Source organism: Acipenser ruthenus, chromosome 11 (genome assembly GCF_902713425.1).
Source record: "Acipenser ruthenus chromosome 11, fAciRut3.2 maternal haplotype, whole genome shotgun sequence".
Classification (NCBI taxonomy): Eukaryota; Metazoa; Chordata; class Actinopteri; order Acipenseriformes; family Acipenseridae; genus Acipenser; species Acipenser ruthenus.
Window position 1 is genome coordinate 24,622,894 of NC_081199.1, and position 22,304 is coordinate 24,645,197.

The 22,304-nt window shown below is 39.9% G+C and overlaps 1 protein-coding gene across 1 annotated transcript in view; it reads left to right on the top strand.

Annotated features, from left to right (window-relative positions):
• Positions 1-22,304, top strand: part of LOC117426245 (carboxy-terminal domain RNA polymerase II polypeptide A small phosphatase 1-like) — a 34,757-nt gene that overhangs the window by 1,746 nt on the left and 10,707 nt on the right. Inside the window, exons 2-4 of the mRNA XM_034043652.3 lie at positions 19,626-19,801; positions 21,313-21,411; positions 21,958-22,014. Coding sequence (XP_033899543.1) covers positions 19,626-19,801; positions 21,313-21,411; positions 21,958-22,014 — 332 coding nt within the window. The remainder of the gene's footprint in view (positions 1-19,625; positions 19,802-21,312; positions 21,412-21,957; positions 22,015-22,304) is intronic.

Genomic DNA, 22,304 nt, shown 5'->3' on the forward strand with positions numbered 1-22,304 from the left:
GAATGTCTTGGTATTTCAACATATAGGCAATAAATCATACATACCAGGCTTATCCAGTTCCTTTGACATGGACTCCCATATATTGTCTTTCAAATGTGTATCTTTATAATTGCGATGATCTTTGTCATAAAGCTCTGGGCATTTTTACGGCAAGTATTATTTTTCTTGCATCAATTTCTGGATACTGCGTCACCCTGCTGGATCACGTGCATTGAAACAGTTCTCTGATTGGCTCATTCCCTAGTTGTCACACAACAAATCGCAAAAAAATAGAATTCATTCCTGTTTATTTCGCGTCACCCTGGTGTTGCCTATGGTGTGAAGGATACTTATCAAAAGTATATTCATTTTGTCACATCGCTGCAGTTTTGGTCTTGTCGCATCGCGTCTGGTGGGTTGTCTTCTTAAAGGTTTCCACACACCGGATACAATGTGATTTGTCCTGCTATAAAATGGTACATTCGCTGCAACACTACCTTTCACACCAGTGGCAACAGGCACGTGCGATGTGATAAGCGACCTCTGATTGTATCATCAGCTGGAAAAAATCACACAGTCCTGTTATACAGCTAATAAAAATATAGAATACATACTAGCTTTCCAGAATACTTATTTCAGTAAAGGTAAACAAATCATACACACCAGCTATACCCAGTTCCCTGAAAATAGACTGCCAGATTTTTTTCCTTCATTGCTGTGTCTTTATAATTTTTGTGTCCTTTATTGTACAGCGCTGGGTATTTTGATACTGCAAGAAGTAACTTTTCTTCTGCTATTGTTTACTGAAGGTGCGCAAGGGAAGTTGTTCCTCATTGGTCAGTTCTCTAGGTACTGCGCAACAAAATTGCAAAAATAGACACCAATCCTATTTTTTTCGCATCGCTTCAGTGCCGCCCACCATATTGCAGGCAGTGTGAACGGCGTGTATCAAAAATACAAGTATTATTATTTTTTTTGTCATGGTGCGGTGTGTCCCATCGCGTCTGGTGTGTAGAGGCCTTTATTGCTGCATGTAATAGCAAAACATACTTATTTGGCTAAAGATAGTGACTTACAGTCACAGTTGCCATCTGGTTCCAAGAGGGAGGAAGCTTGTGTCCCTGTATCTTTAATGTCTTGTCAATATAGTTTCCTTTAGAAACTAATTCTTTAAGTATGGAAGAATGCAATTGCTGTAACAGACAGGAAGAAATGCAATTTTAGTGTAAAACTGTACAACATTGTTGGGCATTGAGTATTGTTACATGCTTCCCCTTTTGTTCATTTACTGTAACCAGGCAAGGGTTGTTGAGTATAATGTTATTGCTGCCCTAAATGTCATTGTAAATATGAGCTGGTTAATGTGTCTGTATATTATTATTATTATTATTATTATTTATTTCTTAGCAGACGCCCTTATCCAGGGCGACTTACAATCACAAGCAAATACAAATACATTCAAGTGTTACAATATAAGTCATACAATAAGAGCAAGAAATACAATAATTCTCAAGTGTGACAAACCACAATTCAATAATACAGCAGATAATAGTGAAAGTTACATCAGGATATGATTAAATAGTGATAGTTACATCAGGATATGATTAAGTACAAAATACTACAGATTAAACACTTGGCAGATTACAATATTCTGAGGTACAGGATTAAATGCAGTAAAATAGGGGGCAGATAAGAGCAAAATAAAGCATATTTAAATGAAGGGTGATAGTGTCCCAGGATACAACAGAGGAGTTCTACAGGTGCTGTTTGAAGAGGTGAGTCTTAAGGAGGCGCCGGAATGTGGTCAGGGACTGGGCAGTCCTGACATCTGTAGGAAGGTCGTTCCACCACTGCGGAGCAAGGGTGGAGAAGGAGCGGGCTCGGGAGGCAGGGGAGCGTAGTGGAGGTAGAGCCAGTCTTCTAGTGCAGGCGGAGCGGAGAGGTCGAGTGGGGATGTAGGGAGAGATGAGGGTCTGGAGGTAGCTGGGTGCAGTCTGATCAAGGCATCTGTAGGCTAGTACAAGAGTCTTGAACTGGATGCGAGCGGTGATCGGGAGCCAGTGGAGCGAGCGGAGTAGTGGAGTAGCATGGGTGAAGCGAGGTAGAGAGAACACCAGGCGAGCAGCAGAGTTCTGGATGAGCTGGAGCGGACGGGTGGCGGACGCAGGGAGGCCAGCCAGGAGGGAGTTGCAGTAGTCTAGGCGGGAGAGTACCAGGGCCTGGACCAGGAGCTGGATAGCATAGTTGGTGAGGAAGGGTCGGATTCTTCGGATGTTGCTCAGGAAGAATCTGCAAGTGCGTGCCAGAGTGGAGATGTGCTGGGAATAAGAGAGGCAGGGGTCCAGGGTGACTCCAAGGTTCTTAGCTGAGGAAGAGGGAGAGAGTGTGGTAGATTCCAGAGGAACAGAGATAGAGAGATCAGAGGAGGGGGAGGAGGAGGGAAAGAAAAGGAGGTCAGATTTAGAGAGGTTGAGTTTGAGGTGATGCGAGTGCATCCAGGAGGAAATAGCAGACAGACAGGTAGAGATACGGGAGGAGATGGTGGAGTCAGAGGTGGGGAAGTAGAGGAAAATCTGAGCATCATCAGCATAGAAATGGTATGAGAAACCATAGGATGCGATGAGGGGGCCCAGGGAGCGGGTGTAGAGAGAGAACAGGAGAGGACCCAAGACTGACCCTTGGGGGACTCCAGTTAAGAGAGGGTGAGGTGTGGAGGTTGCTCCACGCCAGGTTACCTGGTAAGTGCGGTTGGAGAGGTAGGAGGAGAACCAGGCCAGAGCAGTGCCAGAGATCCCCAGGTCAGCAAGAGATGATAGTAGAATAGAGTGAATAGAGTAGAATAGAGTGATCAACAGTGTCAAAGGCAGCAGAAACAATATTAGGGTTGTTTCACTCTAGAACCCAGTCATGGTGTCATCACCTTTGCTACACTGTGTTAGTACTGCCTGTCTTAGAAATTGGGAACTAGGGTTCTGTTGAATTGTTCCTTATTGAAGTACTTAGAGGACTGATGCTCCCTTTGTGTTGGCTTTCCAGTTTGTTTACTTAGTTTCACCAACAGCAGGCACTCAAAGCACCTCCCTCTATGAAGCAAACTTGTTAGTTATTAACTGATATTGCTCATGCAACAGTACTTCCTTAAGAAAAAGGAAATAAAGGAATCTCTTGCACAGGGGCCATACAGATCAGTGGGAAAACACCTGCAATACGTACACTGCAGATGTTTAAATGAGTGGTCCCTCCAATGATTGATTTATTTGTTAGGCAAATAGCATCCTTGACATGTATTCTGAGATATATATATAAATGATGCATCTCCCTTTCGCAAATCAGTTTAAGTCACAAGGGTGAGAGTGGATCTGCTGGCTTTGAAGATGACAGTAATAACAGGCACTCTGGTAAAAGATGATTCTGTATACAACAGTGTATTTGTTTCACAAGGAATCTCAGTAGTGGTGACTCTTAATACACTTTTCTGCAGATTTTGTGTAAAGATAGTCAACTATCCTTATAGAGCATTAATACGTGTTTTACATTTGTGCCCTACATCCTATTGACAGTTCCTACTTATGTTTACATGTAGACTAGTATGCCATCATTATTCCAAAAATTAATTTCCCCTCATGTATTGATAGTTGGAATATTCTGAAACATGATTGTTAATAGTTTGAAATATTGACTTTAAAAGAAAGGCGAAGAAATTAAAAAAAAAAAAAATCATAGATAAATGTACAGTTCAGGTTTCCGGATACAATCACGTACAAGTGTTTTATAATTTTTTATTTTATTTCGAAATGATGTAGTCGGATATTTAGAAAATGCAGGGCTGTGTCAGTTTCATTGAAATGATAAGACCGGCCCTTTGAAAGTAAAGTGTGTGTCTGTTTCAGTCAGTGAAGGGAGCAGAGCTGTCCCAGGGTTTGAAAAGTAAAATCTATAAAGTGGTTGCAGTTAACACACTACTTTACCTAGTGTGTACTGCAGGTCACAAATGGGCAGTTTTGAAAGAAACACACGCTATTGCAAACATGTACAGTATTTTCATTTTCAATTTTTAAACATGTGGTTCTTAGTTTGCTTGACTTGCTTTCCAGGAAATCTGTTAACTTCCTAGGTCATTTCATGTCAACAATGTATCTGGGGTCAAGCCTGTTACTGGCAGCTGATTGGTTGCTGACAGAAAAGCAGACCTGCAAACAAACAAGAGATTAACCTAATTTAGGACCTGATATATAATAATGCAGTGTTGTAAAATGAAACTACACATTTGAGACATAGAGGGTGGATGTACTGTACATGCAATTTATGAAATTATTTTGTAAGCAACAATCCCTTAATGTTGGATTTGTTGCAGGATATACAGATTCTGTACTGAGTCCATATATAGTAGGAATCTTTGTAAAAGTAAGTGGGGCAGTCAGTTTCACTGTCGTACAGTTAGTGAGGGCACTGACTGAGAAGGATTTTCTTAAACACTATTATAATCAAATGTCATTCTTCTCAAAAAATATTTTCTGTACTGTATTTCTTCTACATAATCTTTCACCTGTATTGATGCAAATATAACCATATACTCCATTAAATACAGTTCCATAATTAGCTGGGTTAACAGAAATAAATAATCTAAAAGAAAGTACTGTGTTTTGCAATGTTTAGTAAGATCTGCTGATGATGGTATGTGACACCCAACAGAGTCGGTTTTTCAGAATAACTGGCGTAGAATATTGGCTACCACACAGTAAAATACAGTGTTACATTTACAGGTACATATAATACCAGGAGACTTAGAAAGGTATTTGAATTCTGCATATATGATCAATATTTCTGCTGTTTTTTAAATTTTATTTTGTAAGTGCAGAATACAGTGCCTCAGTCTCTGAGTTCTAAAAAAACAAGCTGTAAAAGGTAACGAGGCTGTGAACTTTTAAGGGTTTACTTTTGTTCGAGGGAGCATGGTATTCAATTAAAGCAGTTGTTCTGCGCTATTTATAACTAAACCACCATATTTTGGTCACATAAAACTATATTCTTACTCAAATTTTCACAAGCTTTGACACTCAGTATGGTGTAGGGGTAACCACACAACATCATAAGCATTTTTTTATGACAGTCAGATTTTGGCTCGGTGGTTGTTTTCCTACAGGCACAGCTGTACTGTTTTACTGGTCCTTAGTGGTGCATTTCATTTGATTAATTAGCTTCCTTGCTTCTTCCTGCTTCTGCTACTTTAATTCACTTAAGTTAAGAGGCTTGTTTTTTCAATTTTATAAAAAATTATGAAGACCACATAATTGATACCATCAAAGCAAACATGATATGGCTAAAAATAGTGCTACAAGAATTACTAGATTCATATTGAGGTCATTGATGATTCATCGTACTATTAGCCTAAATATTTCAATATGACTAACTTGTAAAGTTAGCAGTTTATTGCAATTTTACTGACAACAATTTTACTCACTTTTTAGCTATCGTTTGGGCTCTTTTTTCCGAGGGTTACTGAACACAAACTGGATGTTCTGCATTGTTTAGTACTTCATTATCTTGGGTATTTCAGAAATTGTTCTCGCTGTTGTTCTAGAATACTAATACTTATTCAAACTCTATTAGATAAGTATCATAAAAAATACATACTTGGCATTGAGTGGCATATTGTTATTTTTACAGGTATTTAATGCATTAATCAATAGATACATCTACAATAATGGTTAACAAACATGGTTAACATGTAGAAAACAGAAAGTACTGATTAGAAGAGAAACCTCAAAATGGTGCAAGGTAACCAGTGGTGTACCACAGGGATCAGTATTAGGTCCTCTGTTATTCCTAATCTACATTAATGATTTAGATTCTGGTATAGTAAGCAAACTTGTTAAATTTGCAGACGACACAAAAATAGGAGGAGTGGCAAACACTGTTGCAGCAAAATGATCTAGACAGCATTCAGAACTGGACAGACACATGGCAAATGACATTTAATAGAGAAAAGTGTAAGGTACTGCATGCAGGCAATAAAAATGTGCATTATAAATACCATATGGGAGATACTGAAATCGAAGAAGGAATCTATGAAAAAAGACCTAGGAGTTTATGTTGACTCAGAAATGTCTTCATCTAGACAATGTGGGCAAGCTATAAAAAAAGGCCAACAAGATGCTCAGATATATTGTGAAAAGTGTTGAATTTAAATCAAGGGAAGTAATGTTAAAACTTTACAATGCATTAGTAAGACCTCATCTAGAATATTGTGTTCAGTTCTGGTCACCTCGTTACAAAAAGGATATTGCTGCTCTAGAAAGAGTGCAAAGAAGAGTGACCACAATTATTCCAGGTTTAAAAGGACAGGCTGTTTGCAGACAGGCTAAAAGAATTGAATCTATTCAGTCTTGAACAAAGAAGACTACGCGGCGATCTGATTTAAACATTCAAAATTCTAAAAGGTATTGACAGTGTCGACCCAGGGGACTGTTTCGACCTGAAAAAAGAAACAAGGACCAGGGGTCACAAATGGAGATTAGATAAAGGGGCATTCAGAACAGAAAATAGGAGGCACTTTTTTACACAGAGAATTGTGAGGGTCTGGAACCAACTCCCCAGTAATGTTGTTGAAGCTGACACCCTGGGATCCTTCAAGAAGCTGCTTGATGAGATTGTGAGATCAATAAGTTACTAACAACCAAATGAGCAAGATGGGCCGAATGGCCTCCTCTCGTTTGTAAACTTTCTTATGTTCTTAAGATTGATCATTATTTCATGCAGCTGTATTGAAAACAATGAGAATGGTTTGAACACTGTGTTTGATAATGCTCTAAAAGCACTTGTACATAAAGCCACAAATAAAAGACTTACATCCAATTTGAAATCACTAATAGAAATTGACTGGTAAGAACTTGCTACATGAACCCCTTTCACACAGAGTTATGATGGCTCAGAACCGGCACTGATGCGGCATTTTGGTCTGTGTGAATTGCCTATACCATCGCAGAGCCGTCATATTTTATGCTGTCTGTGAACCACCTCGAGTGGAGGTTCAGAGATGGCACTGAACCATCTCAACTCCTGTGTGAAAGGCTATGCCGGCACTGAAACGCTATAGTGGGCGTGAATTGAAAGTCATCATCCCACGTGATAGCGAGCGTGTTGGGTATTTTTGTCGTCGGTGTTACATATATACAATGGCTGATCAAGAACGAGGTAAAGTAATTGGAGACTGGAAGAAGTAAAGGAATTGTTAACTTTACAATAGTGGCAGCGACTAAACAGATGTGGCACTTTGAACTGTGCAGTAGAATCTGGGGGCACAGACCCTGCGCAAATCCAGTTAATGTGATTGGGGGACTTCTCGAGTCTATATATATACACATACATATATATATAGATATATATATATATATATATAAAACAACACATCTGCAATTTTTTGTAGCTGTTGACAGTATATGCAACAGGTTTTTTTTTTGATGGTCGACAAGCCTACAACTTTTAAAACACCTGCAGTTGGTATCAGACGGCTGAATGAAAATAATATTAATAAAGCGCCCCACTTAAATATTTTTATTTCAATTTTCCACATATATATTATGAATAGAGAGGACAAAGTGAGCACAGGGAACTTTACAGTACAGTTCTTCAGCGGCATTCAATAAAAGATAAGAAATTGATATATATAACATTCCTTTTTTTTTTTTTTAAGTAGCTTATCCGTGTTATTCTGTGTATTTAGGCCCTATTTATTAGTTTTGTTTTGTTTCCGTTGCCATTACCATGACAATGGTCTGTTGATTTACTGGTTTGAAAGTTGTACTTGCAGGATCCCTTTGGCTGTGTGAAGGAGTTATGACGGTATTGTATCGGCATAGATTGCGCAATTTCGTGCTGTGTGAATGGGGATTTTAAAGAATTTTTTTCATGTCTGTGAAAGTGGTAGAGGATGCGTTGGAGCACAAAATACCACCGTGAAGTACTGTACTGGTTCACACAAAACAACAAAAACAATCTCGTAAATCAAAATGTACGCAAAATAAATCTTGATTACAAATTCAGTAGCACATTACAAGTTTTGACAGGTAGAGATGTACCTGTGCTGGCCCTGTGGGCACAAAGTGAATACATTAAACTAAACTAAACTACAGCCTTTATTCTGTGAATTCGGTAACACTTCCCGGTGCTGTATGAAAACAGCTGCTACTGTATAGTAGCCCAAATACTAGCAATGCATTCCTCCTCACCGCCCCCACCCACGACAAAAACAAAAAAGGTAACATTAGAGTTAGCAATAAGAGTCCCTCACCTTTAGCTTGATCAGCAGGTTCTGGTCACAGTATAGTTTATTCTTTTGGACTTCTGACTGAGGGGTTGCATTGGCTTTTTTTTGTTACAGACTCATGCACTGTAATTTCAGTGCCTCCATTTCCACGTGAGACCATAGGTTCCCTCTGGTTTGGTCATATGTTATTATCCACCACTAAGGATGCAGGTTCTCAGGGTAATCAGGGTCTATGATAGGGGTTAACAATTATTATTATTATTATTATTATTATTAGTAGTAGTAGTAGTCGTAGTAGTCGTAGTAGTTGTAGTAGTATAATTTTTTTACACAAAGTCTGCAGTATAGAGATGGTTTTGTGGAAGTGCATATGCGTGGGACGTGTTTAATCATGTAAGGAATGAGAGCGTAGAGCTTGGCTTTTCATTCACCATGGTCTGGTTGTATTACAGGATATTGTCAGACTTGAACATACAGTAGCAGTGCCTCTGCTCAGAAACGGAGGCTATGAGCTTACACCTGTCCTGCGTTTCTGGTAGAACACACCGCACTAGTAAAATTGTGTGTGTCTGTGTATAGTTCTCAGAAACGGAGGCTGTGAGCTTACACCTGCCCTGCGTTTCTGGTAGAACACGCCGCGCTAGTAAAATTGTGTGTGTCTGTGTATACTTCTCAGAAACGGAGGCTGTGAGCTTACACCTGTCCTGTGTTTCTGGTAGAACACGCTACACTAGTAAAATTGTGTGTGTCTGTGTATACTTCTCAGAAACGGAGAGTGTGAGCTTACACCTGTCCTGTGTTTCTGGTAGATCACGTCGCACTAGTAAAATTGTGTGTGTCGGCCAGCCTACAGGGGTCGTGGTACACGGTGAGCCGAAGACACCCTGGCCGACCTAAGCCCTCCCCACCCCGGTAGGCGATCGGCCAATTGTGCGCCGTCGCCTGGGAACTCCCATCCGCGGCCGGCAGTGGAATAGCCTGTACCCGAACCGGAATTTATGCATTCTTATTCAGGGATTCTTTGTTATATGCAATCAGCCCTCTCCAAAAACTATTTTATGCTTATGTGTTCAGTTGTTCAGATATACGGTGTTTGAAATAAACAATTCTCAGGGCTTATACGCAAACTGCAGTTTATGTATTGTATCCTAATTTATAAAGAAAACTTTTCCAATATATATATTTTTTTAGATACTTTTAAGCATATCAGATAACCCAAACTGTCATGATTTAAATGCAGAACGGTTTGTAATTAGAGCAAAATAACAAGAACAAATAGCAGCTTGTTCTAAGAGATTCATGTTCTACTGAAGTTTCCTCTCAAGCAGAAACGCTTTGCAATAAGTAGGCTTATTGTACAACTTATCTTTATTATTGCTAATTCTGACACTCACTAAACTCTCTTTATATAGCTACACTACTTTTTTTTTTTATCGATTTAATTAATTCAATGTGTCTATTACAGAAATACTTCCCCATTGGTGCTGTCCCACCCCTCTCCTCACTAAAGTAGGTGAGAAGTGAATAAAAAAAAGAAAAAATGTGATGCAAGGTTATGCAACAGGAAGTTGAAAATGTGGGCTAAGGTGGTGGTTGCTGTTGTTGTTGTTGTTGTTTTGACAAAATTAACTCTCTGGGGTTTTCTTTATAATCTTCTTTTCCTGTACAGTACATCTATATATATATATATCTATATATATATATATCTATATATATATATATATATATATATATATATATATATATATATATATATATATATATATCGAATATGAAATAAAAGGTTTTTTAAAATGTACACGAAAGGTTTAAAAGATTAAAAAATCTTTTATTTTCAGGATGTTTTGGGCAAAAGCCCTTCTTCAGCTGTTTAAAAAGAAAACTTTAAAAAAAAATAAAACAGCTGAAGAAGGGCTTTTGCCCAAAACATCCTGAAAATAAAAGATTTTAATTTTTTAATCCTTTTCTTTCATATGCCTTCAATTTTGTACACTGCAGTTTTATTTCTCTCTCTCTCTATAACAGGATGTTGTCTTACTGAATGATTTAAAACCTTTTCTAGGACTTGTACGTAACCATATATAAGTACTGTACAGAAAGGTTAGATTTTTAGTGACTTCATTGGGTTATCACTGCGAAACAGCCGTTCGTTTAACTTGCACACCTTGCTCATGGCCTTTACTTATCAAGGTGATGTGTATGTCCCAGTCGGGCAGTGACGGAATGCACTTTGTTATGACACAGTGTGCTTTGGTTAAGTTTGAAAGACCAGTGTAAGCTTCGCCCCCCCATTGAATGTCATCTTCAGATATATGCTAATGATTTTAATGAGCAAACCATGTCACAAACCATGGTACTGTACTTCATTCTAGAAATAATGACCAGACGGGTAGGGTGTTTATTGCCCTTTTTAACCCCAATTCTGAACCTTGTTTACTCAGTATTAGGTTTCAAAAATTCTAATACATTCTACCATGACATTCTGTATATTGTATAACTGGAAAAACAGAAGTCTGTAGATTTTGAATTTGTAGATTATTTTTTAAAATGTCCACCTTGGTCGAAGAATACCTAAACAGTGTGCAGACAGGATACATTTGCTCTGCCCTGGATGTGTGTGCTGTTTTGTTTTAAGTACTTTAAGATCCACCCCTCTAGTGCGCTCACACGGAAACTGAAGCTAATGGGAGTATGCTGATCAAGGTAACTTCCCTGCAGCATACAGTACTAAATCTCCCCGCCTCAAACTTCACAGTACTGACTTCCCCCAAGTCGATCACCCTAAAGAATAGCAGGGTGTGGCTCTGAAGTTCAGCGAAGTAAGAAATATGCAGATTGGGTGTGGTTTGGGAGACCCCCACCCACCCACACACCCACCCACACACACACACACACACACACACACACCCACACCCATCCCTACTGAATAAATGGACTGGTGTGCTTTTAATTTACAATATATATAAAAAAAAAAAAATTACAGTACATTTTACCATTCAAAAACATTGGTTAAAAAACAACACAAAGTAAAAAGGCGTTTATTTGGTAGGGCAGATGTTACTGTGTAATTATTTATCTTTTCCGTAGTTGTTTTGTTTCCCATTTCCTTCAGCACTAGTCTTATTTAAAGCTTTATTAGCATTTATCAAAACATCATCTCATTTAAAACATGTCCTATTGATTCCTATTGCAAATGAATTAGATACTTATCCAAAATATACAAACAAGAAAAAAACATACCACAACGTAATGTGGACAGGATAAATTCAAACCATGGCTAGCCACTCTATACACATACGCCCATTTGCCTCAATTAATGCACTGTGCTGATGTGCTGGAAATGTATACAGAGTCTTTATTACTGACCAATGTCAGGAGTCCAGTGGATAGGTATCTTCCCTCTGATCCCTGAGGTACATTGATCGAATCCGGCTCTCAGGTTATTATTTATTTATTTATTTTAAATATTACTCATACAGTGTAGCAGTGACAACCTTTGTTTACAAATTGCATATGTGTAGAGTTGAGAATCATGAATTTTGCTTTAAGACATTGTGGCAAAGCGCCCCGCCCCTGTGTGCATTTGTGTTATGTGTATGTATGTATGCGTGCGTATGTTAATGTTGGTGTATAGTCATTGGTACACGGGATATAAACGGGTCTGTGTTTCACGTGTATTTAGAAAGGTATATTTGTATTTAGGCACGGGATTGCACATCACGCACGTGCATTTAAAATATAATATGTGAACACGGGGTTTCACGTAATGAATTCACGTGCTGGGATTCAAGTGAGTAATTAATTAGTAATTGAATCCCAGCACAACAGTATAAATAGATGCACGTTTCTTGCACTCAGGGTTGGTGTTCGGTGAGTGGAGAACGGGAGAGAGAGAAGGAGAAAAGTAAAGTAAAGTAATTAGTGTTATCTGCTCACCGTGTTTGTCCGTTTGTCTGTTCACTGTTTAGTCCATTTTGTTTATATGTTTCTTTTGGCGTCAAGTGCCGTGTCCTGTTTTGTATTCCATTGTTCAAACCTTTTATTTGTTAATAAACGCTGAGTGCAGCCATTGCACTCAGCTCATCATCAACCACTGTCTTTGTTTTGAATTCCTGTCTGGTCTGACGCCACCCACTCTGGCCGTCTTTGTGACAGACATCTATACTATTTAGATTGCAGACCAAGTGCCACAAAATCAACATTTTACAGAAACAAAGCATGCTCAAGATCTGTTTACATGTGTTTGTTGATACATTTGGTTAAATATAATTTCTACTTGCTGCCTTTTCGTACATGATTTGCAATAACAGTTCTGCACTAAGGCTTGTGTTCCAGAACGCCTCGAGGCCTCCACATTCTGTGGTCTGCACAGTCACCACTGCACCACTGTCACACTGGCTTTAAACACTTTTTTTTTTTTTTTCTACAGTACATACATTGCTGTCACTTTTTTTCATTATTTTTTAATTCTTGTTTTTCTTGTTGTTTTCAGTGTTGCTTTTGTTAGAGCTGTTTAAATAAAAGTTCCCTTAAAATATGCAGAGCCTGGCATAAACGTTTATTGCAGAAATACAGTAGAGGTACCATAGCACTAATATCACAAATGCTTGTGAATGTCCTGTCCGAAACAGGTATGCTATTGTGTTTGCACCCTATTGCTAAATAGATAATTCTCCTCTTCACTACAAAAGATTTTAATAAGCTACACGTTCCTCAAGTGTACCTGCGACCCAAATGTTACCCATTTACTACCAATGGAGAATTACTGGGTGAGATGTTTGTTCTGCATTTTATACAAAAGATTCTGCAATGGTAACTGCCCAGGCAGATATCGCATTCAATGCTGTACCTGTCTTGGCAGTCATAATTGCAGAAATTCATTTTTGGAGATCTATTCCAGTTTGAAGGCCACTTGACACAAGCAGAGTTTGTATATTTCCTGTAAAAGCTCTCCTACAGTGTTAAGCAACAACAACATGGAGGAGAGGGTTACTCTTTACAGTATATACTCAAAGTTTAAAAAACTCAAGGAAACCACGCTTAAGGTGGGGGGCAGTGGAAGAAGTCAGCATGTAATTAAGGAATTTGAAACACTAGTTACAGTACTGCACTTTTTTTAAAAGCCTCACCCTTTCAGGGCTCATTGAGGCTGTCGGTCTCCATCAGCTCTGATCTGCCATTTCTTCACTGCCTTGCATTTCCTGTTCTTATTTTGGTATGGCCAGGCGCTCTGCTGCAAGGGCTTGTGGGGCTGTGACATGGCAGTGTTCCAGCAGAGGGAGAGCAAGAGAGAGAGAGAGCGAGAGGAGAGGGGCCTCTGTTTCTTTGGTTAAGGGAAGTTTGGCAGAAAATGTTCAGACTGGCTTTTCTTATTTCTTGTTTATGTCTCACTCTTTTACAACACGAGTCCTTAACTTTAGGTCAAACAAGACTTTTTTTTGCGTGGGTGCTTCAGTGTCCGGGCCCATTTTTACATTTGGACGAGATTAGAGGTGTAAGTAAGAAATTCCATTTTAATTGATGACAGTGCCATATTTTACTGCCTGTTTTGTCAATTTTTTTCTGTAGGTGCAACACCGTAGAGCAGCCTTCATGTTGGTTCGCATGCATTGCCGTCCCTCTGTGCTCTCTGTGTGAACAGGATGTTCAGTTTCAGAGAGATTAATTAAACCTTTCCTACAGTTTCAACACAACATCAAGTGGAGTTCTTACTCCAGATAAAGTATTAGCAATAGAGTTGGAACTTCAATGATTTAAAGCTTCTATTCCTAGTGCATTACAGTACCTGGAGTTCATTCTGCCCTGCATAATGTCCAGTATGTTTGTTTCATGCAGAGGTATTTTAAAACTTAATTGTCATCTAATTAGTGACGGATCAGTAAAGCAGAGTGCTTGTGCAATGGTGAAACAGTAAAAAATAATTCCTTGAATTTGTGGTTCTTTACCCAACCTCATGAAAGAGGCTAGAAATGAAAGGAAGAGACCCTTTTTGAGTGCTGCACTTAACTGCTACTGATCTGTCATTGGCTTGGTTTACATGCACTTGAAAATCGACTCTACAGTCATGACTGTGTGATGTTGTCACGCGAATACATCGTGAAACAGCAAAAGGACGTCCTTTTGGCAGCGCAGCTTTAAGGGCAGGATCAATCGCTTTCTCATGATAAAAATAGCTGTAAAAACCCATGTAAACTGGAGCAGGAATTGTGCTTGTGGCTCACAAGGTTTCAGCAGTCAAGATCTCATTCTCTGACTTATATCACGTAATCTCCAGCAGAAACGCCGTACAAAACCCCCCAGCACACACACACACACACACACACACTGTACATTTACACTTCAACACTAGAACCGCCGCGGTTATAGTCATACCTACAACTGCCAGTACATTTTAAACACCATCAGTATTATAATGAAAGACAAACTATCGGATAAAACTCAAAAGTTTTATTCAAGCACATCATATCAAACATCTGCACAGCCGAAACGCCGTATTTAAATGAACATTTAAACGTTAAAGGTTTTATTTTCTAATGAACCACATATAAAGCACTACTTAAAAAAATGAAAAGCTATAATAAAATAAACATTTCAAAAGAAACTCGTGTGTAAACAGCTAGATGCACATACAAAACTGTAAAAACAAAAGTAGTTTTTAATCTAAAATGAAAGTAACATATGATTTATCTTGCATGTGTGTCACTCGCAGCACAGAATCCAGGTTGAGCTGTGGCTAGCTTCAAGATGAAGTCTCTCATACCATGTACAAAATGAAGGAATTGATGGCTGCCAGGTCCAATAGAGATAACAACAGGCTTTGTGTGTGTGTGTGTGTGTGTGTGTATATATATATATATATATATATATATATATATATATATATATATATATATATATATGTGTATACATACATACACACACACACACACACAATAAAAACATGTATTGTAAAAGGCGGTTCTAGTGTTAATGAAATGTAACTTTTAGATGTTCCACAAACACACACACAGATATAAATTCTAAATAGTAAAACTTGTAGAAATTATATTTTTTATAATTTTGTGTGTGTGTGTGTTGGAAAGGTAACCAGACAAATAAGTAGCTAATGCGCGGTGTAATTCAGAATGTGTGCGACAAAACATTAATTCATTTATCTACTTAGTAAGCAGACACAGACATTTAAATACCCCCTCCCCTAAATGACTATGAATTGAGTAATCTGCATTGGTACAATTTTTTTTTTTTTTCCTAAATCAGAACTGCATAGCAACGAATTTCCTGAAAAGTACGACAAACCGGTCATGAGGAAAACTTTCATGACTTGTGCATGTAAACGCCGCCATTGTAGCTTTCCAGGTAGTCATTTGATTATATTTAGTAGGATTAGATCCCTTTAAGAATAAGTAACTTTGTGTCATTTAAATTGTTTTATTTTTACATTGCTATTTATGGTGTTTGCAGTCATTTTGAGTGATTCTGGGTTATATTGTTCTTCTGGGTTTAAAATACATTTTCTCTAAGTCTGCCTGTACCTAGCTTTGAACTGCTTTCGGCTTGTCTAGATAGAACAGCCTTCTTCATTCCATGCAGGTCATGTGACAATGTAGAAAAGCAATTCAAATGACAGCTGAAGCTGTTCAGAACATAAGAACATTTACAAACGAGAGGAGGCTATTCGGCCCACCTATGCTCATCCAGCTCCAAGCCGTATCTTAAAGCATCCCTGTGGTTCAGTGAAGGAAATTTGTGAAAAGTTCAAAACCTCGGAGACCTCTTTTAAGACACAAGAAAGGAAAGTTATTTGCTTCCCTGAATTGTGATTCCAAATTCCCATGATCCCTTACTTGACAGTAATGACAAGGTTATGCTGCTTAACAATAAGGTGAGATTCAAGCGTCGTATCACTTCAGGAGCTCACCAATAACCTGGCAAGATAAGCAATACAATGCAAACAGTGTTGGCTGAACAAATAAGCCTCTTTTATAAAAGTATAAAACTGAGACCGTACATGGCTTATCCGTGAATTAACCACATTTCTGAATTATTGAAGTGAAAGAAAGCACTGTATTGCACTGATTACAGTACGGTCCATTTATACTACATATATTTATATATATTCACCAACGACTTTACAAAGTTTTAACACCACTGAGGTTGCTGCCTGATTATCTTCTGGCGCAGAGTCCGAGTCCTGAGCGGCACTCCTGGCAGCGCCAAGGCTAGCTCCTGCAGCCAGGGCAATCCTGGCAGCGGAAATGCTACCCGTGACAACGTTAGCAGCGGCAATGCTGGCAACGGCAATGCTGTTAACAGACGTGCTGACAGCACCAAGGCTGGCTCCTCCAGCTGGAGTGATCCTGGCAGTGGCAATGCTGTCAGTGGAAATGCTGACAGCGGAGCGAGGTCCTCCTCCAGTGTCAATGCTGTCAGTGGAAATGCTGACAGCGGAGCGAGGTCCTCCTCCAGTGTCAATGCTGTTAGTGGAAATGCTGACAGTGGGGCGAGGTCCTCCTCCCATGGTACCGCTGGCAACGGAAAGGCAATTGTTGCTGCTGGACGCAACAATTCCCTGGGTGATGACAAGCAGGCATCCCCGGATGGTGTGCAGGCATCCCCAGGCGTGTGCGGAATAGGCCACCTCAGGCATTGCAAGCAGTGCAGCACTAGGCAGTGCAGGCTTGGAAGCCCTAGGCGATGCAGGTTTTGCAGGCTTGGGCAGGAGCTGATCCTTGGGAGGCGGTGGCGGGAGCTGATCCTCGAGAGGTAGCTTCAGCTCCTCTGGTGGTGGTGGCGGGAACAGCACCTAGTCTCCCTCTAGCGGTGGAGGTGGGAGCAGCAGGTAGTTTCCCTCTAGCGGTGGAGGCAGGAGCAGCAGGTAGTCTCCCTCTATCTCTGGAGACTGGTGCGGCTCTCCCTCGGTCACTGGAGACTTGTGCAGCTCTCCATCGGTCACTGGAGACTGGTGCAGCTCACCCTTGGTTACTGGAGACTGGTGCAGCTCTCCTCTGAGCCCTGGTGTGGACGTGCCTGCTGCTGGGGAGGTGGAGTAGGTGTGGCTCCTGATGGGAATTGAACCTGTGGGGGCATTCCCATATCTGCAGCCAAGTAGTTGATTACCATGGCTGCGATGTCTTAGAGGGATGCTGGGTGGTGTTGCTGTTCCCAGGCTTCCCATTGCTCCCCATCTCTGGCCCACAGCAGGTCAACCGCCATCGGGAGAGCCTCCTCAAAGTTCCCCTTAGGGTCCATCAGCCAGTCTAAGATCTCCGTCGAGGGCATTGGATGCTTGTGCTTCCCCCTCGTGGGCGCTGGACGCTCGGGCTCCTCCCTCATGGGCGCTGGAGCTTGCACTGACTTCTTTACCTTCCGGGGACGGACACTCCTCCTCTTCTTCCTCCTTGGGGCCGGCCGGTGGTCCTCTTCCTCCTTTACCTGTGGGAGGGGGCAGTTGTCTGGGAAGTGCCCCCGCTCCCCACAGATGATGCACCAGCTTAAGGCCTCAATCTCGCTGTGGTAGGAGGGGGAAGGAAACACTGCAAAGGTGGCAGAATCCACCTTTGTTGGCTGGAGAGCCATGAGGCAGAGCCATTCTTCACATGACCACCTCTTGGCCAAAGTAGGCCTTTTTGAAGAGGGAGTCTGCCCATGGGCACTCTCCAGAAATGTCCCCAAAGTCCCCACACTCCTCATACATAGGCGCCCCATTTGCCTCCAACCGGCGCTGCTACTGTTCCATGCTCTTGTCCGGCCCCCTTTTCTTTCTGTCCATCTTCTCCACTTCCAAAAACACACAACAATGAAAAAAATAAATACAAATAAAACATTTTTAAAAATTCACCCGCAGTACTGTTCCTGGCCTGCGTATTGAAGGCACTGTTTCCCACTTCTTGACATCATATGTAAACAGGAAGGTTCATGGTGACATCAGGCCAGGAAGTAGACAGACAACAGTTTTGTGAGTGAATGTGCTGTTGCGCCGGTTTATTATAAATAAAAGATTAAAACACAAAACAAAACACAGAACAAACAAAAAGGCATGTTGGCCAAAACAACCAGACAAACAAAACACTAACCCAAACAAGTACCGTCCTGAGCTGTTTTTGGTACGAGTAGCAATTGTTGTTAATTTTATATTTCTTTCTCTTCCTCTCTCCCATTCTTTCGCCCTGAACACATCAGCCCAGAGTGAGTGATTCATGCCTCTATATATACAGCTGTGCCGGGACTCAATTGCTAATTAATTACTCACTTGAATCCCGACACATGAACTAATTTGTGCAATCCCCGTGCCCACATACTAATACACATTTTATTTGCATGTAAAGTGTTTGTGCAATCCCCATACCTAAATACAAATGTACATTTTAAATCACCCATGCAATCAATTGGTACCCTTTGTGCCACAGTTTTATGTAACTGTTCAATCACATATTACAGTAAGAGGTGTGACAAGTTTTCATTAAAACCGGTTATTCATGATAGTCCCAGACTTCCTAAGATTAATCACCAGTCTACACTTTTGTTTCATAATTCAAAATAAAATGCATTTTAAACTGTGTAAAACTAGTGAGACCTGTTATTGCAGGAAGGATTGGATTTAGTTATTATTTTAGTTTTTATATTGCTAAAATTATTTTATGCCTCTCAGGAAATGTGTCTATGCACTTTGACTAGCACAGGTATAAAAAAATAAAAAATAAAAACCTTATGGGGTTCTAGTTGCTTTGGCATTTCATGTGGGTTAACCATTTGCCTCAGATTTTAAGTGTTTGAAGATATGGATACAAATGTATGCTTAGGACCTATTGGTGCATAATTGAACATAGATGAGGAACTGTACTGTAGATCCCAATCAAGACAACCTAACATCAGATGGTTTTTGCAAGGGTTGCCTTAACTAGATTAACTGATCTAATATACCACACTGTGCCGTTTCTTTTCTCCATCTTCAGCACAGGTATTGATTTCCACTCCTGCTGTTTGAACTGTATCATTCAAACATGCTTTCGCACCTCTCTGCTTTGCTGCACCTGGGACTTAAAGCTGTAGGATCCCTCACACAACTTACTGTGTTTCATTATTCTAGAATATGATTGCTGGGTGACACTTTCATGCAGTATGTTCTTTTAGCTTTATTAGATCTTGTTGATGTTCCAGTTTGTAGATGGAAGATTCAGCATACAGGTACACATCCCACTTTGTCACACTGTGAACCAAAACTACATTCTCAAATTCCTGCTGCAGCATGCAAAACAAAAATGTAAACAACTGATGTTTTTGTTCAAATACATTTACTGGAAATATCTTTGCAAATCGGTACTGGCACTACATTGCTAAGTTAAGAAATTAAACTCAATAAATTAATGTTTTTACTTTGCAGATGCCCAGATTCCAGATTCCTCCTCCTCCTCCTCGAAGAAGAAGAGGAAGAATAAGCCACAAAGCAGAGGTCTTTTCCACAGCCTGTTCTGCTGTTTCTGTCCGGATGAGTCGGACCACATACCAGCCAACAGCAAACCACCCCCCCTGGTGGAGGAAAATGGAAGTGTCTCAAAAGTAGGCTTTGTAATGGCTGTTTATTCTATGCTGTATGAAAAAGAATGCAGCCCTGGGAAATGCTGACTTGCGAATGTTTGCACATCGTTGTGTCACTAGCGGTCAAAGTGTTATTAAAGTAGACTGATCACATGGCCCTATTAAGATAAATTGCTGTGGTGAGAAATCCTTCTATTGTTTTTCTATTTTAAAGATAATTCTGAAAGGGTTTGTATGCTGTCAATTTGTTCAAGCACTTTTTGGAATCTTCTGGTGTTTGCAGTAATTCTGAATAGTTCTGGGTTCTGTTGCTCCACTGTTCCATTGCTATCATTTTCAGAACCCTAAGTGCTCTGCCAGCCCCACCTACTTTACAGATATATAGAGAGAGAAGGTGGGGCTGGTCTTGTTGTAAGGTCACACAGTCACATGATTTGAATGGAATAAGGAATGCTGTTCAGTCCTGGCACTTAGGATTCTCCAGACAGGCTCAAAACCAGGCAGATTCTAACTCCATTTTGGATGGAACTCAAAATCACATAATAAGCTAGGGAAATGTAATAAATAAATAAATAAATAAAAACCCAATATAAATGGCATTTGAAACTGCTTTCTCTTTAATAAATACTATCCCTGTGTTCCATTTTATAGTTGCAGTAAAGCTTTTAATGTTACGTTGAAGGCTACTGTGTATCATGAAATGTAATTGGGCAAAACAGAGCATACATTTTGAGGTGTAGGATGAAAACAAACCTGTTTATTGGGTAAAATGTAGTCTTCCTGCATTTAGACACAAACTCATCTTTTCAAATGTCTCATGAAATATGAGACATCAGGTTCAATTTTAGGGTTGTATGTAGACCCTGGTACCCTGTTGACAAGGGGACGGGGCCTCCAGTGAAAGTGGGGCTAATCGCAGCCCATTCTTGGCAATGATGCACTGGATTGCTGGCATTGTACATTGAGTGTTCTTTCTGCCATCTTGTGGTGAACGTGGGTATAACCATTTTCGATCCGATCGCAGGAGAAAGAGAAATTTAAAAAAAAACAAAAAAAAAACAGTAGACTCTCAACCAATTATTGTTAGTACAAGGTATTGTTAGTATGGTACATATTAAGATAAATTCTCTGAACAAATCAGTAAACTGAACAGTGTCCAGTCCCAGCTGGTTTGGATTATTAACTTAAAATGAAGGAGAAAAGCCTTCTTTTGCAATAGTTTTAGAACCAAAGTGCCAATGCAGCTAAATACAGTGAATCCAAAGTTAACCAGCTAGTCCCCAAAGGCACTGAATTTTAGTGGCAGGTAAGGCAAGTGGCATTTCAAACTCCCACTGTTTTGTATTGGAAAAAATATAACCCTTTTCTCTTGATCATGATGATGATGATGTTGATGGTAATAAGGCAGTATTACAGATTATCCAGTTTTGATGAAACTGCTCCTGCGCATGTTCTTACACCTTTATTATGTTGTTTCTGTCCTAGACTGGGGATTTACATGTTCCTCACATACTTTCTTGTTTAACCTCCAGGCAGTGAAACCCCTCCTTCCCCAAATAAAAAGTCAAGATGTGGGGAAGATCTGTGTGCTCATTGACCTTGATGAAACACTAGTCCACAGTTCATTTAAGGTGAGTACCTACATGGGGAATTTCAAATCATATCACTAAGTGAATTCCGTGCTTCTTTAGATGTAGTGACTTCTCATACAAGGTTGGTATCCTTCACAGTGGATGCATATCCCCTTATGATTTAGTGGAGGTGGTGTCCTTATGACACACATACACTTTTACATATATCTGAAAAATTGCATATGCAGTTGTCATGTACCTTGGTAAGGACATTGTATAGCACAGGTTATTGAGTAACCAAATATGTGAATATATGGAGGTTCCTCTGTCTGTCCGTCAATGCCTATGTATGTTGTACTTCATATACATATAAACTGTGGATGTAAGTCATTTGAATGACATTACATGGTACTGGTTGCTCTAATTTTATGTTACTGTCATGTATGTTATGATTACTTTTGGCATAGCACACATTGAGGACGTTTGTGAAGTACAACTGAACTTTTGAAAAACTGGGTTTGGTCCTCTCTTCATTTAATCAGACTTGGGTACAGACAATCCCCTTGGCCTGAAATATTAAATCATCTTTGTTTTTACCTTTGACAGCCAGTGAATAATGCAGATTTTATCATTCCTGTTGAAATTGATGGGACAGTTCATCAGGTAAGTGCAAAAAGGAGCTGTGTAGAGATAATGTAATGATAGATAAAAGCATCAGCCATTCATATATGTATACCATATTTGTCCTGCAAGTCACTGTCCAGCCCAAGCATTAATCTCTTTCTTTTCTCACATGTGAAAGGTAGCTCTGCTATCCAGGTCAGTATGTACAAGCCAGATTTATCCTCCCTGCTTCTTTTAAGACTTGCATTAGCTGGATAGTCCTGTATTTATTTTAAATGGAACCATCTACAGTTAAGCAGTGGCACTAACAGGTACCAAGGGAGGTTCCC